This window comes from Apteryx mantelli, chromosome 15 (genome assembly GCF_036417845.1).
Source record: "Apteryx mantelli isolate bAptMan1 chromosome 15, bAptMan1.hap1, whole genome shotgun sequence".
Taxonomy (NCBI): domain Eukaryota; kingdom Metazoa; phylum Chordata; class Aves; order Apterygiformes; family Apterygidae; genus Apteryx; species Apteryx mantelli.
Window position 1 is genome coordinate 20,545,226 of NC_089992.1, and position 15,036 is coordinate 20,560,261.

Sequence of the window (15,036 nt, forward strand, 5' to 3'; positions counted from 1 at the left end):
TAAATGCATATAAAAATTTATTATCAATACTTTTTTAACATGGGGCTTGAAATATACACAACCTTGTCAGCTAATTTAGTTAACGTTTAAGCAGGACTTTCTAGAAAACCAGTGATATCACGGAGTTAAAGGTTATAACACATTTTTTCCATTGCACTAAACAATATTAATAACCTTGTCTGTGTAAAAGCAATAAAATCATGGTTGCAGATTTTCTCTAGAAGTTCTGTTTGGCAGAATACTTTCAAGTATCTTAAGCTTCCTAATTTTGGTGAGATCATAGGTACGCTTTCAAAGTTTATTATAGAATCCATCAACATAACACTCAATGGACAGTTTATATTCCAGGCCCAGGTCTCATGATTGCTGCACTTACTGAATGGATTTATGCAAGAAAGTTCTCATTTTTAGCTACTAAGTTAATATCGGTAGCTATTTAGCTAGTACAAAATGAAATAAAAAGAAGAAATCATTCACTGATTGTTTCCAAGCTATGTAAGTTGGAAAGAGCATATTTACAAGAGTAAGTACATGCAAGGGCATATTATATCATATTCAAGAGCCAAAGATTGACAGCAAGAACTGAGTTTACTGATCACTCAACTAAAATCTGTTTGCTCGTATAGTTTTTGATCCAGAAGGCTACTTATGTAGTATGTGCCTAGTGCTAAGAATGGAAGTTGTTTCAATAAAGTTAATGGAATTAGTCATCCCATTAAAAACTAGACATATGCTTTGAACAAGCTTAAATATCTTGCTAAATTGACTCTAACAGTCTTCAGCAAAATAAATTGCCACAAAAATAATGCGTCAAAACTGACTTTTAGCTTAATTAGATAGCACACTTCCAGTGAAACAACTATACGCTGAAATATGGAAAATTACTTTTGTTTAAGCCTTGACATACAATGCCATCTAAAAAAGGTGTATTGTACTGTTTCTCCTGGAGAAGTCTTTACAGTGATACAACCAAAACCATATTAATGCACATGACAAGTAGTAAATAATATTTTCCATTTATAAAGTGTAAATTTTCATTTACAGTGTGAACAACCAGATTTCAAAGTAAGCATCTCCATGTAACAATAGCCTATTTCTTTCATACATATTCATTCTTATGTTACTCAAGGGTGCAATATTTTCATGACACAAAACAGACATGGATGAAATTATAGTGGTTAAAGTGTATACACCTCTAATTTAAAGCAAATGCTGTTTAAAAACAGAAGTTTTTAATTAGTTTCAATTAATAACATAAGCATTTTAGTTTTCAAAAAGCTAGAACCACTATTACTTCAACCCCTTTGTAAACTGTAACCTTAGAGTGCAAATTGGTAACCACTTTTTTTCAGAATCAATTTACAAGAATTTTTTGACACTAAAAATAAAAAAAAAAAAATCAGAGTGGGAAAACTTTTTAGAGAAAGCTGTAATTTCTAAAGCCTTAGATGTTTATTTCAGAGTAATTAAATTGATAGTTTTGGAAATAACATTTTATCCTAAACATATACTTCCCATTACTTTTGAAAAGCAGCACAGGTTTTTTTTAATAAAGCGTTTATGACAGTTAACTTCAAAGGAAGACATCAGATGTATTTTATCTTTATTTTCTGCATAATGCTTCCATGTTGCTTCTAATCAATTTTAGGGATAAGACTGCATACCAAAGGTCAAACCCGACAAATCCTGACATTATCAAGATAGTGTTGGTGGTTTCTTCAACTGCAAAGATGCTTGCTTCACCAGCTTCTGTTGTTTTCTTGCTGCCTGGGCTTCCTCAATGGCACAACAAACCCTCTGTAAAGCAACACATTGGGAAAAAAAATCGGAAGAAAATTAGTGTGTGCAAACCGCAGTTTTCTTCTACAAGATGCTACCAAAAACACCCAGTTGAACAAATATTCATTAGTACATACATACATGCTGGCCAGTTTGTCTGCCTTAAGTTAGATACGTAGCTGCTGATTCATGTGCATAATATTGAACACAGAAAAAGCTTCTGTCATGTCATCAATCTACTCAGGTTTTTCAAATAGTAACATTAGTGATGTTATTCACGCTTACCTAGACAAACCTTAAACTAGATAAACAGATGATAAGCAAGTGACATTTCCAATACTATATGCACTCAATAGCTTTTGAAGTCAGGCCTTTCAAAGGTCCAGCATTAAATTCATCAGCACTAAACTCATGGCAAGTCAGCCTATACAATCGGGAACTAAAGCCAGTATCTTAGTAACAACAATACACCATAAAACAGCAGCAATTGACATTTAAATAGCCGTTTCACATCATATGTAGTGGTCACTAACACAAGCATAATGATTTTCTTAAAGATACAAGGCAGATAATGCAATACAAAAATAAAGTAGCACAAAGCAGCTCTTTAAGAGGATGCATCTCTCTCTTTGCTGAATTTCCCCTACTACGAGCTGAAAAGCCTTTTAAAAAAACATACAGATCAAGTATTGCAACGTACTAGATCCACTAATTAGCAGGTATATCAACTCACGATATCCTTTGTTCCTTTTGCTACACATGATCTTGGTGAAAGTTTAAAGACCATAGGAATAAGGTGGTTCTTTTGATGAAAATTTACTATCAGAGATCAAATTAAATAATTTTTTCTCTTCTAAAAAAAGATTTGGAAAAAAATTATATATATATATATATATATATATATACACACACACATATACACACACACCTACATCTACTAGTTCTAGCCTGAGGTAAAGGGCTATGAAAGGGGTTATGTTCAGGCCAAAAAAATCAACATTTGCATTACCTTATCTGGAAACACAAAAGCAGCATGGATTGTACTTAAAACAAGATATAAAGGCAAAAGTTCACAATGAAAACACTCTTGATAAACTGGATAAACAGCTGAAATCCACAAAAGGATAAATTAAAAGAGAACCAAACAATAATGCCCAACTGAGTTTAACTGAGCAAGGCAGTATGATTAAACCAATAACTTTTATTTAATTCCTCAATTCCAAAGTATCCATTCCTAGTGCTCATGACTGTTTACCATTAAACATATGTTATGCATAATAAATGTCTAGAGAGAGGAAAGTAGGGGTAGTTTGGATGGTCAGTCTGATTTTACCTGACAATTTTCAGCACTTATTGAAAGCTGAAGTGTTTCAAATGCTTATGAGTGGTTTTTTTTTCCCCATGATTTCAATAAATGGCATATAACAATGAATATAAAGATAAAGAATAAGTCAAGCTGGATGGCTGGACAATATTCATCAGAAAGTACATGAAGTATTTCAAACCCTTATGGACTTCTGGTAACTCAGGAAGGCTGGGGAAAGTCTCAGAGGACTAGGAAAAGGAAAACCCAAAATCTTTGTTTGTTTTTAAAGGAGACAAAGAACAAATAAGTTGCAGATAACCTTAATCTGATCTTACAACTTTTGCTTCCGTATTATTTTCACATGCTAACATGGGACACTACAGAAGCCATCACAGAAATGACAATTATTTGTAAAGCATACTTTTTTGTGGTCTCCTATAAAATTGGGATAGTTTTACAAGTGGGATCAATGGAAAGAGGGGAGATGCAAAGTGAAGAGTAATACTGATAAACTCAAGCAACAAAAAGCCATGAAAGACAAAAAGACTTCAGGACAGAAAAAATTCATCTTCAGTACATAAATACCAGTAAAGGAACAAGTTGTTAGGCAGTGACAAAAAAGCCTTTAAGAGAATCAAACACACAAGTTGTCCCTCTCTGTGTGGTGTGGCCTACAGACATTGTATATTGCCCCAGCTTTGGTCATGACATTAAAAGATGCAGACAAACTGAAAGTATTTAAACAAGTCAGCCAAAAGCTCTATTTGGAAGGCAGGGCATAAGAAGCTGCTGAAGGAACTTTCTCTTTAGAAAAGAAACTGTGAAGAAAATATATATTGTTCCAGTATGTAAGAAGATGCTTTAAAATGACAGCATGTATTTTTCCTGCCCAGTCCACTCCATTCTTTGGGATGGATTACTCAGTTAAATAGGAGCAATTTGACCCATATTCTGACTGCTGGCTTGCCATTTACTGGAACTACAATATTAAGTCTCTTCCAACATGCTGTGAACCTAACTGATCCCATTTTTGCGATCAGGGGAAAACTCCTCCTCCCTCATGATCCGATACAAATACACAGTGAGACATGTAGTTTTCTAGGCAAATTCTTCCTTTGTTGAAGTATTGTTTACCTTGCAATTTAGAAAATTTGTTAGCCCACGTGAGTTAGCTACAGGACTCAACCATCCACATGACAAGAACTCCCAAAATACATCAGCTTCCCCAGCAACATGAACATTTACAGATAAATGGTAGAAAATCAGGGGAGAGAAAAAAAATAAAATCAAGAAAGTCTTTTCACACGAACATACACTTAATGGGCAAACACAGTGCTCTTGAAATAATGAGGGGGCAGCAGAATTCAGAGGTACATTGAATCCTTGAGACCATAATGAAGTTAACCAAGCCCATTATTTGAATTTTCTTTTACTGCACTTTGATACATGAAGCATAAGACAATGTAACTTCAACCCTAATCTACTATTGCATATACTTTCTTGAATGCTTTAACCTGTCTAATCCTACTGCAACTTAAAATAATTTTTTAATGAGAAAGTATGGTAACCAGTCCCCAGGTACAACAGTCCATTCTATACCTGGTCTCTAAATGTTACTGTCTTTTCGACATTCTGAGTTTCAACAACTGTTAAAAACATAATAAAGGAAGAAAAAAGAAAAGAATATACCTTTGCTGTAGTTTCATCCTGAAGCTGAATTGTCTTTATGCATTCGCGACCCATACTGTCCTTCCTTTGGAACATCCCTTGATCCTATTGCAGAACAGAACAAAAATGTAGTTTGGATGACTCACATGACAAGAATGCAGAATCTGATACTGAAATGACTTGAAAGTCAACCTCAAATTAGATTTCTACATGGCCTCTATCCAACCCAACCCATACTTCCAAAAAATCTGAAGTAATTCCTTTCTCATAGTTCCACAGCTAGCAGTTAGAACCCTTAAAAGAATTAGGATTATGTTTAGACCTCTCAATAAACACTATTAAATGAAAAAAAATTACACGCTTCTCTTACCATAACAGTGATTTTTAGCACACTTGCTTCATAAAAGGGACGGTGTGTAAAATCTTCAAATAAATAATCCCACTCTGTTGTTAAATGGCCTAAGATTTCCACTTCTTTTACATATATCACTCTCCTGTTCAGAAGACAAAAAACACTGAGTCATATTCCATTTTCCCTTGAACCATAATCTTATCAGAAAACAAAACAAAACAAAGAACAGAACTTAGTTTGAGAAGGCATTTTCTGCATGAATCAAAAATAGCCACTCAATAACTGAGGGACTAGATTTCCTTAAGGACTTTAAGATGACTACTTTGTCCATCAGTCTTATAGATGATTTATGTTAGAACATGGTATGCAACAGAAAAGTTAATTAAAACCCACCCCGCTCCCTCCAAATCCAAACATTTTACCACAGTTGATTGCTAGAGGATTTTCAGTTAATTCAAACCAGTGCACAACAGCCAGCCTACACCAGATGAGGGCAGTGAGACAGCTAACTACTGGCTACACAGTGACACAAATGCAGAGAAGTTAGACTGACAGATAAAGTTGCTAAAGTTTACAGTTGCTAGTTAGCTGCATCCTAATTACTTTAGGGCTCAAATGTCAGCACCAGTACAGCACTGATGTAGCACATCAATACAAAAGCAGTCTTGAATAGAATTAACCTAGAACTTTTATGCATGTGGACAGAAAGTAGGATAAGGAGAAAAGCACACATTGAGCTAAAGCAGCAAATAAGTAGGCCACCAAAAATTATCATTAAAAGACTGTGGTAGTATCTTGAAAAAGCTTGTTCTATTGCAGCATAAATTTTGAGGTGGGCTAGTTAAAGACAAACCCCATGGGCTGCCTCTTAGTCTCTCTTCATGGATAAGCCTATGACACATGTTCAGGAAGGTCAAAAATCAGTGATGTTTGGCATGTGGAGATCATAATCCATAGGCTCCTTTTCGTTATCTAAATATATTTACAAAGTTTTGATTCCTCAAACTGATTGTCTGAGACTAGTAACACCTTTCATTCTAAAAATCCCCTGAGGAGTTTAATATTACTTCATACTTGTATAAAAAAAATTTAAGACTCCAGTTAGAGTAACTTTTAATTAAACAAGACTGTAAAAATACGCATTATTAAAAGACTGGTTTGACTTTAAAGACTTAGCACAAGCTAATTTAAAAAGTCAGAAGCAAAGAAAACAAATGAGTACTTTTTACCTTCAGTATGATGCAAACATCACACCCCTGAGTCAATTAAAATGTCTTCCTAAATTAGTATTTAGTATCAACATCATTTAAGAGTTGATTGTCATTTTACAGTTTCCATAAAGGAAATAAATTGTAAAATCAAGAAGAAGAAAAAAGTTAAGGAAAGTACATGCACAGAGAATGGTAATAAATTTATTTTTTAGACTTATCCAAATGCCTGATCCCCAAGCTGAACCCAATAGTAGCTTTTAGGGAGTCTTCAAAACTTCATACCTATTGGTAACAAGAAGGTTTGCCCTTCTGCCTCTTGGAAGTGCACAGTGGTATCGATAGCTCTCTCTTTCTAGCTTTCTGATGTGCAATTTCTAAAACAGAAAATGAAAAAATATTTGGACCATAAAAAAAAAAAAACTCAGAACAGTGTTTTAAATTCAAAAGCCTTTAAAAAAAGGTTACCTAGTTGATCTGGTTCTTTAAAGGCAGCCTCTCAAAGTGTTTTCACTCCTGAAGCTGAGTCACTGCAACGCCTGTTCTCTTCCACTCGGCAGGTGGAACAGTGACGCTGCAGTGCCATTAGACTACCGGACTGGTCAGCTTTCACTCCTTTTTCTTAACATTTCTCTCTCTTTTTTTTTTTTTACCATTTAGTAATTCTCATTCTCTATGCCCCTCCTTGCAGGCATAATTAAAGAGTGAAAATCCTGTGACAGTATCTTTAAGGAATACAGGGCATGACCCAGACCCATAAAAACAAGAAGCTATCAAGTTACAAATACTCAATACACCACAAGGTCAGGCTTCTGAAGTGCCAGACAGAAAAGCTTATTAAAGATCCAAAATACAAGGGAAGATATAAAATGCAGATCAAATTACTGTTCTCATTCCATGTTTCTTTTAGACAACTAAAACTCAAGTGACAAACTATGTGAATATGGAGATAGAAAAGTTTCAAATAAAAATGTATTTAAGTGCTTCCCAGCTATTTTTAGGTTCTTTATTAATTTTTGGATTAAGCATTTTTTCAGATTTCCTATTCTACACTTGCTGTTTAACTTAAGTGTAATGTTTTCTGCAACATGTCACAAAAAGCACCAGAATTTTACAGCATTCCATCAACTCTAAATAGCAGCATGGAAAAGTGTCTTGCAGTTGACTTAAATCAAGCTCACAATAATGCTGGCTTAATAGGCAAGAGGATTCAGTTAGATATATCAATATATCTGTGCGAAATGGATATGCATCAAAATGTCATGTGAAAATTTATAAAAAGACAAAAGTTAAGAAATGAGTAATGCATCACAAGTGGGCACCCAACCTCAAACTGCATCTGCAATCTGCGCAGACTACTACTTCTCATTCTATGAATTTCTTAGTAAGTAGGCAGTGTGTTTCTGTCCAAGCTAATTTGTTGCCTGCTTTTAACCCCTATGTGTTATGGGAAAATATACTTGGGTTACTAGTTCGAATGAATGTTAATCTTCAGGACAGAAATGATCTGCTGGTATTAAATATATGATTTCTGGTAAAATCTTGCATGCATTTCAAGTATTAGCGAAAGGTTGCTAGAACTCACATTCAGACTGTAATTGCCATGTACACTGTAATATGTAATCATTTCTAAGGAATCTTATCTGTATGCCGGTTTTGTTAACTGTCTGAGATCATGAATTCTCTGTGCAGCACATCTACCGCGGTAGCAATGTCATACATCACACATACATCTAAAACTAGCCACCAAAAGAACATTCAAGGGGGAATCCCTTAAAAGACTCACTCCTGTTACCATCCGGAAGGCTGGAATTACATGAAAGCTATTCATAAGCAACTAGAGAATGTGTAGAAGTGTCAACAATAGACCAGTGAGATTATATGGTCTCAGCCTTGGAAACAAGTGTTAGAAGGAGGACGTGCATAGCAACACTTGAACCTAAGAGTCTAGCCTAGAAAGCATCTGGATTCCATTGCTACTCAGGAAACTTAAGCACAGGACTCCAGTGCAGTAGTCAAAAAACATACAAGCCTAGTCAGTGTCACAAACCTAGTTAGGTTTCCTGACAGCCACAAGCCCTTTATATTCAAAAATTATGTCATTAATAGAAGGTGTTACAGAAACTCAAATTACTACAGTCCTTCTAGGTCACAAAGTAAAACCATTTATTGCTAAGCTCAAAAGCTTTCAACTATTGCCACACACTGAAGTCAACTGTGATGCTGAAATTTAATCTACAGTATATACCTCTCAAATGTCTACTCCATTATTTAAAAAAAAAAAAAATCTTAGTAGTGCCAAGACATTGATTGACACAGTTGCTGTAGTTACACATCTTTCTATTCAACCCTCTTCAACTAAGAATGTTAAATCAGTGCACAAAATCTTTACAATTTACACAGTCCACTTGTAAGTGATGTTTAATTAGCAAAAATGAACAAAGACTCTCTAAGCCAACACAACTACCTTTTTTGTTGTACAATCTGTTTTAAAGGAACATGTGCAGCTTCTGTGTAAGAACATGAGGAAACAAAGAATGAATGCCACAGATCATCTGTCTGGAAGCAAAAAGCATGAATCTCACATCAAAGAGTAGCAAGTGCTTGTTACTGGATGCCCCAAAGTCAATTTGATGATCTTCATAGCAAAATAAGATCACGTTTGGTTTTCAGTTTACTGCCATTACTGTGGAATTCAGCCTCTAAATAACAGTAAATTTCTTAAGTTCTTTCTGATAAACTAGTGTGAATATTCTTAAAATGAAAGAAGGAGCAAAAGGTCTGTATACTGCCAGTTATTCCCTGTAAAGATAACTTTTCTTAGCAATTTAAATAGCTGAAACCATAAACTGATAAAATGACAATAAAAGCTAAACTTTACTATGTCTATCTTTTTATGATCAACCATTTGCAGGCTAAGGATTTTATACAGTTTGAGTAATATAAGCAGAAAGATCTTCTGTTTGTTCAGTTTACATCAGAATCAATTAAAACAGGCTTAACCTTTATTTATATTTGCATTTTATTTTCATACATTTAAAAATTTAACAAATACCTTGAAGTATCATCATATACTGCAATAGATCAAAAAAAGCCTTTAAACTCAAAGGTGGATTAAAAGTTCAAGAGTTTATATCAAGAGCACAGTTTTCCTGGATTTGCTCCCCAATAACATGATGGGTTTTTTTAATCAAATCAGCATTTGCCACCAAAAAAAAATACAGGGTCCCCATCTTCTGTAAAAAATGTCACTTTCTGAGCATCTTAAAACTTTCTGATACTACAAAACATTCACAAAATGGAAAAACTGCTATAAAAATCTGCTCATCTCTTCAAAACGCTGTAAAAAAGGTGGCTATACGGAACAAAAATCAGAATGTGATCTCAAATTTGATCACAGAATCATAGCTATTTTAAAAGTACAAGTAAAAATAAAGGAAATTGAAAAATACCACCATTTTAGACTGCAATTCAAAGGTTGAAACCTATATTCTGAACCCTTTTGTTGGATATAAAAAAGTGAGACATACCACATATTTAAATAGGGATTTACTCATAAGTGTGTTTCTCTATTTGGACTCAAAACTTTGGAGAGAAAGCCTGATTTCAGTAACATTGGAAACCATTTTGATAATACTTTTAGATTTTACATACAGTATGTTACTAAAGTAAAAGTTTCTATTAAACTCTGTTCCTCAGAGATGCAAGAAGAAATTCAACTCATTCTTATTTCACATGGAAATGAAATAACTAGTGTGAATTTACACAGCAGAGCAGTGATTCAACCAAGAATAGAACCTGCAGTTTCTTGAAATGTAGCTTAGTATTCACTCTGCTACACAACACTGTCTGCCCACCTTATTATTCATAAAGAAAGTGTCAGCATTCTTTATAAAGCCCCATGTTTTAAAAGGGGAAATGAAACCAAGTAAAGCCACAGGCATCAGTACCACGAATCACATCGTGTCAGATCCCAAGTGCTGCCTCTCCGTACCCAAGCAGGAAGCAATACCTGCATTCTAAAAAGCACAGGCTAACAAAGCCAAAGGCATCACCTGTTCTAGCAAATCTCATCATCTACAAACACTCATCCAAAGATAAAAAAAGAAATCGATGAAATCTTATTTCTTGAGAATCAATTCTCCTAGAGTTACTGTATTTCTTCTTTGATTTCTCCAACGGTACATGCTGCACATTTATGTTTAACACACTGCATTCTACACCCCTAAGCCTGACTGCGCATGAACTAGAGACATGGCTTGCCAGACACCAAATTTGACTTTAAAGGTTTTGAAGTTATTGAGCAGATCCCCCTATAGTCCATATGCATTAGATGTAGCACCCCCTTGGAAAATGCACTAACCACCAGTTTACCGATGTGAACTGAACTACCTGATCTGGCTGCTGAACTTTTTCTGCAAAAACAAAACTTCTGAGTGGGAAAAAAATGGCTCATCTTGCAAGATTTACACATAAAATCGTCATAAGCAGAGCTCTAAGATCTATGTCATCATATCTCTCTCAAATATGAGATTGCTTTTATCTAAGGCTTTCCCCTCCCCCCCCCCAAACCACTGGAGAGTATTAAGGGATCATTCCTGAGGGTTTCACACTTGTAAGCGTCTATTTATTTTTAAAGGACATGTGCATTAAAGTGAAACATTAAAAACAAACTATCTGTAGAAGAATGAGCTCAAAAGCAAAAAGTGACTACCTAACCCTTCCCCACGGAAAAGGGAAGGAGTTGAGAGCTAGAAGACATGCAAGAGCAGGGTGTTTGGAGAGGAAGGAACCATGAAACACAAGTTTCCCGTCAACTGAGGAAAGTCACCTTTAATTTAATACAAATGACAAAGTCTGTGAAGGGACCTGAGCGGAGGCGTTATTATGGCTGGAGCAGCAGGCTAGAGGCAGAGCTTTCTCAGATGAATTTGGATTAATCAATCAATTTAATGAAGTAAAATTCAGTGCAGGAATCAGGCATGATATACAGTCAGACAAAAAACTCCAAAAGTATATAATGGGGGCAAGAAAGGTATTTGAAAATAACTTCTACAACATATATAGGAGAATAATTTCTGGGCCAGTATTCGTAAGGCAGACAGTGAGTATCATGAAGCCATGAATGCAGGCAAATACAGGAAATAGTCCAGACAAATTTACATATTGCAATAGTCCATTTGTAAACAAAGCAAGCTTGTTCTCTAGCTCTTTTTGGAGGGGGAATGACACAGTGAGTTAAAGATCAGAGGGTGCTGGGACAGTACTGGTCATAGTGGGTCATACCTGGATCCAAAAATAAACAGAACTAGCACCTATGAACTGAGCTGCTTATGGAACATAAACTGAGTTATTGGGGAGTAAGTTTGTGAAGGCAAATGAACTGATCTTCCAACTAATCTTCCCTGCTAAAATATCCCATTTCCTGTAAAGACACTGTCCACCTTGTTTAGAATTTATATTAGAAAACAAAACCTCCTCTAACACCAACCTCTAGTATAAAATCAAAATCAGAGCGAATTTAAAAAGCTTTATTCAATTAACAGACTACTGAGAGGAAGAAACTATATTTAGAGAGCTACGCATAGGATTCTTTTTTGGTTAATATTCAATTCTGATCTACACAAATTAGGTCTAAGAAAAATACAAATATTAGATGTGCAAAAACCGCATGATATCCAATTTCCAGTGTTATTTGTGCTACCTTTTCCTTTCTGAGAGATGGAAAAAATATAACGCAACAGGAAGCACATTTCTGAAAAATATTGCAACCCAAATTATCATCACATTAAGAAATATTTCTGTTTTACTTAACAATACAATGACTTAATTTCACTTAATTAGCTAAATTAAAAATACGTGGGGGTTGTTAATAATGTAAGTTGAAAAGCAAAGCTGACTGTTGGCCAATATATTCAAGAATGACATGAGCAGAGAGATGTCTCTGCTCAAAGTTTATTCATGTTTATTCATAAGTAAATGATTTGCTCCTAGTTAAGCTTAGTTTGTTAATTTATAAGGTGTGGTATTAAAAGTAAGATTTATGGCATCACTTGCTTAAAAAATATATATATATGTGTATGTGTGTATATATGTATCTCCACATATCAATTTATGTTAATAGCTGTAAGCTTACATTTAAATATGTTGAAAAGAAAAGCCCCAGAAGATTCTGGGAATGAAACCAAAGTCAACTGAGCCTTTTTTTTTTTTTTTTTTTTTTGAGAGAGAGAGAGAGAGAGAGAGAGAATTTCACAGTTAAGAAAAAGAAGTATTAGTGTTTACTTGAAGTCATGGTGGTTCATCAGATGTGTAAATGGAAGGCCTATGGCATCTTACAGAAACCACGTATACAAGTTTTCTTAAAATTTATATAGAAACAGTATTTCTATATCATGAAATTGTAAGCAAGCATTTTCACATAAGAAAGTTCTATTCAACACCATCAATTCTGCACAAGTATCAAAATATTGCTCTCTCTCTTCTTTTAAAGTCCCAGCTCCAAGACAACACTAACAAATGAACAAACTCAACACCTACTCTTGATTTTTTTCAAGTGCCTTCAGCAGCTCCCATACATAAGGGGCTAAACACTCTTAGAAAAACAAATGAAAAAGCTCCCTATGTCTCTTATCTTCCTCATTCATGTAACTTCACTTCAGATGGTCACTCAAGTTTCTTTTTTGCCCCCTCTTAGTCCAGACAACATGAAATGCTGTTTTGTTTAACTGCTACATAGAAAAGACATGAGTGACTGGGGGTAGGGGGAGTGGGTGGGAAGATGTTAAATTGAATCATGTCCTTAATATAAATACTTAAGGCAGATAAAAGACCATGAAGAAAAATCAAGAAAAAATAAGGAAAATGTTTACTCCATTATTCCAGTTCTTGCTGCGAATGCCAGGAAAGAAAGAGAAAGAAGAGAAACATTAGAAATAGACTGAAAAATAAGGATTAAAACTGACATCTAGAAGGAAGTAGCAAATATACAGGCTTTAGTTTTAAAATGGTAATATATGTAGTTATTTCACACTAACTTTTTATCAATAAAATAAATATTTTTAGGTAAATTTTAAGAAATTTACCTAAAATAAGTTGAAATATAATTTAACTGGATTCCAACCATCTGGAACATGAAACAACTATTATTCATTCTCCATGCGCTAGCCACATCCAGATGTGGAAGGAGGCTAGATGACCATATGATGCCTGTAGCTATGACATATTAGCATTAAGAACAACACAAGAAAAAACAAAAAGGTGATATTTTAAGAATTCATGCAGATTTTGCAACTGCTGATACCAAAGAAAATTACTGAAATTGCATTACATACCAAGTAACTCATGTTCTATTCATTCCATTTAAGAATTGCTTAGTTTGTGAACCTGCTTTAGCTCTGTTTCTAAGCAAAATATTAGAACTGAGTGTCAGTGTTTCCACATATTTAAAGTGTTCTAAAAGTGACTTCTTTCCCAAGCAGGAGACGAGCAATTAATGAACATAATGTGTGGAAGACCATTTAACAGTAATGTTGCAGTTTCTCCAGTATATTCCGTTTAATACTAACACTGAGTCTTGTTTGTTATAGAGGCTTGCTAATGAAATAGGCTGTCAAATTTTAGCTACAGATAATATCTGCCATAGATCCCAGCAGTTTTTTTCTAATACGATCCCTTATTGAATCCTTTAGGTTAGAGAAATTTAACTATTTACAGTGCAAGGTCATACCTCAAATAAATCATAACCCTCAGCTTCCACTCTATTGTACGGCCGGATGATGCCATCTTCATGAATAAGACGTGGAGGACGGAGATTAGAAACTTCTTCAGTTGATTCTGCCACCCTGCCAGAGACAGCAGAACAGTACCCTAGTAAGTTTACTACCGTTTTGAGTTTCATACTCATGTTGCCTGCTGTTTCCTCAAATTCTTTTTCTAGCACTACTTTTTCTTACAATACTTTCCAAAGCTGTGCTTAAAGCACAGAAAGTCCCTGATGCGCAGTTAACTGAATTTCAAACAGACAACATTTCCTCCTAAAATTCCAGTGGTCTGTTTTTCACAATAGGTTTAAATAATATTTAGATATTTGTATTCAGGAGTACATAAACCTATTTCAAAAGCAAAATTTGCAGTTAGGTGTTGTTTTATTTAGGTTTTTCATATGAACTTCATTAGCTTGAGGGGAAGGGAACGAAAGGAGACAACTGGCTAGTTGTTGCCTACCTGAACCACAACACTGCAAGACGTATTCTGAAGCAGCAATTTTTAGACTTTATGGCAAAACGCATTCATGACAGGCTACTACTGGAAGCACCTCCAATACTGTACATTCTACTGCATATTGCAATTAAGGCAAATAATTTTGTGTCAGTACCAGATTTCTTCACCATCTGGTGCCCAGCACATGGAGAATTCAGCTGAACTGACTAGTCCAGAACTTCCCCTTGACATTTTACCTTTGAATTCCCTGGAAGGTACTGCTTGCCATATCTACGATGCCACCTGTTGGGCGGGCTACGACTCCTACAAGCCCCTTTCCAATTCCTTTAAAGAATCCAGCTGCACCTTCTTTTTTAGCCCCTTTAAAAGAAGAAAAAATTAAATTAAAAACAAAAAAAAAAAAGAGAGAGAGAGACTGGGATTGAGATTGTTTTAAATGACCAGCCTGTTTAATTACAGAATTAAACCATTACTGCTCCAACCTGCATTAGGACTGCTTT

The 15,036-nt window shown here is 34.9% G+C and overlaps 1 protein-coding gene across 1 annotated transcript in view; it reads right to left on the reverse strand.

The window, feature by feature from the left end:
• Nucleotides 1-15,036, reverse strand: part of VPS13C (vacuolar protein sorting 13 homolog C) — a 105,343-nt gene continuing 90,307 nt past the window's right edge. The window contains exons 78-83 of the mRNA XM_067305368.1: nucleotides 14,773-14,896; nucleotides 14,043-14,157; nucleotides 6,599-6,690; nucleotides 5,124-5,247; nucleotides 4,775-4,858; nucleotides 1-1,797 (exon numbers count right to left, since the gene is read on the reverse strand). Of these exons, the coding sequence (XP_067161469.1) occupies nucleotides 1,696-1,797; nucleotides 4,775-4,858; nucleotides 5,124-5,247; nucleotides 6,599-6,690; nucleotides 14,043-14,157; nucleotides 14,773-14,896 (641 nt within the window). The 3' untranslated portion in view covers nucleotides 1-1,695. The remainder of the gene's footprint in view (nucleotides 1,798-4,774; nucleotides 4,859-5,123; nucleotides 5,248-6,598; nucleotides 6,691-14,042; nucleotides 14,158-14,772; nucleotides 14,897-15,036) is intronic.